A 1,450-nucleotide genomic window follows, 5' to 3' on the forward strand; every position below is an offset into this window, starting at 1 on the left:
GAGGTGGATTTTATAGGTAGAAATAATCAAATAACACCCATTTCATATAAAAAAAACGATGAAAAAATAAGACAGTCGATCAACGATCTTTTGTTGTCTTATTGCTTTCCTCCCAACACGGTCACGCCTTCGCATTCCAATCAACATGAGACTCACTCCTACTACACTCAAATAAATACCACAGAAATCTTGCTTTCAATTATCCAACCATCAAATGCAAATCATCATTTGGCGGCAGCGTCAGCCACAGTAACACGACGAGCGGCCTGAGCAAATTTCCTGAACTCCACAAGCTTTTCAGGTTCCGGCAGCGCCTCCTTGGCGGCGTCGACGGAACGGAAGCATTCCGCCCACTCAACCAATCGTGGAGTCTTCGTCTCATCCAGAAAATTTGTTCCCGTTATAATTTCGAAAGCTTGCAGCCAACTAAGGAAGGAACCGAGGGTAATGTCGACCAAGTTGATGGTATCCCCGCCGAAGAAGCTCTTCCCCTTACTGCACTTAACAAAAGCCTCTTCTAACTGCAGCAGTGCGGCTAACAGTTGCTCCTTCGCTTCTGCTATGCTCTCCTCTTCGTTACTCCGGACCAACACTCGATTATGAGGAGCTATCTGCCAATAAGGGAAAATATAAGAAGTCGTCATAATAATTTAAACAAATAGGTGGTTGAAAACCAGTTTCAATACAATTTTATCATTTTCATTTCCATTAAGATTTTCATTTCCTCGCCTCTAATTCCTTAAATCCAAACGCAGCTTGAAGGTAATTTCTTTTCATTACAGATATGTACAATAAGTACCTTGCTGTCAACATAGGCAGCCCAGAAGCGAGCGATGGCGCGATCGTAGGGATCGGCGGGGAGGATGGAAGGGCCGGAAGAAGCCCAAACTTGGTCGATGTACTCCACAATAATAAGGGACTCGCAGACGGGCTTATCTCCATGGATGAGAACGGGGACCGTCTTGTAGACCGGATTGGACTTGAGAAGAAGCTCGCTTTTGTTAAACAAATCATCTGCGAGGTACTCGTATTCGACCCCCTTCAGATTGAGAGCAATCATTGCCCTCGTCACGTAGGCGCTCGCCCAGACGCCGATCAGCTTCACCTCGTCTTGTTTCGCCATTCTCTTTGTAGATCCGAAAGTAGTTTCAAATTTAGCAAGGATGATTTGGATTCCTTCAGCTGAGCTTGACGGGTATTTAAAGCTCGAATGCATAACAAAGGTCTCCCATTTCCGGTATTAATTAACATTTTCCACTGTAAACGTGAGCGATGACGTCGATAAGCAGGTAAATCTGGACTAGCACGTAGATTGCGGTTCATAGTTTTGCTTTCTTGCGGAAAAGTTTGCATAGAATCTTAGAAGGGGAAATTTTTAAAAGAGCAAAGTTCATCATTGTTTTAAGAATAGGAGCATATAAATAAAAAAATTTAAAAAGGAGCAGAAAGA

General features: G+C 43.4%; 1 protein-coding gene across 1 annotated transcript; it reads right to left on the reverse strand.

Annotated features, from left to right (window-relative positions):
- Nucleotides 1-26: 26 nt before the first annotated feature.
- On the reverse strand, nucleotides 27-1,191 carry LOC110092849 (glutathione S-transferase U17). The gene is made up of 2 exons (XM_020817543.2): nucleotides 800-1,191; nucleotides 27-611 (listed from the first exon to the last, which is right to left on the reverse strand). Exons 1-2 carry the CDS (start codon nucleotides 1,121-1,123, stop codon nucleotides 225-227), a joined length of 711 nt encoding a protein of 236 aa, XP_020673202.1. The 5' UTR covers nucleotides 1,124-1,191; the 3' UTR covers nucleotides 27-224.
- Between the last annotated feature and the right edge of the window lie 259 nt (nucleotides 1,192-1,450).

Source organism: Dendrobium catenatum, unplaced genomic scaffold (assembly GCF_001605985.2).
Source record: "Dendrobium catenatum unplaced genomic scaffold, ASM160598v2 original_scaffold_184682, whole genome shotgun sequence".
Taxonomy (NCBI): domain Eukaryota; kingdom Viridiplantae; phylum Streptophyta; class Magnoliopsida; order Asparagales; family Orchidaceae; genus Dendrobium; species Dendrobium catenatum.

Bases quoted from the DNA above. Each gene is read 5' to 3' on its own strand.
- LOC110092849 (XM_020817543.2), bottom strand. From the start codon at position 1,123: ATGGCGAAACAAGACGAGGTGAAGCTGATCGGCGTCTGGGCGAGCGCC. The intron at 612-799 runs GTACTTATTGTA...CCTTATTGGCAG, and splicing joins CTGCCTATGTTGACAGCAAG to ATAGCTCCTCATAATCGAGT.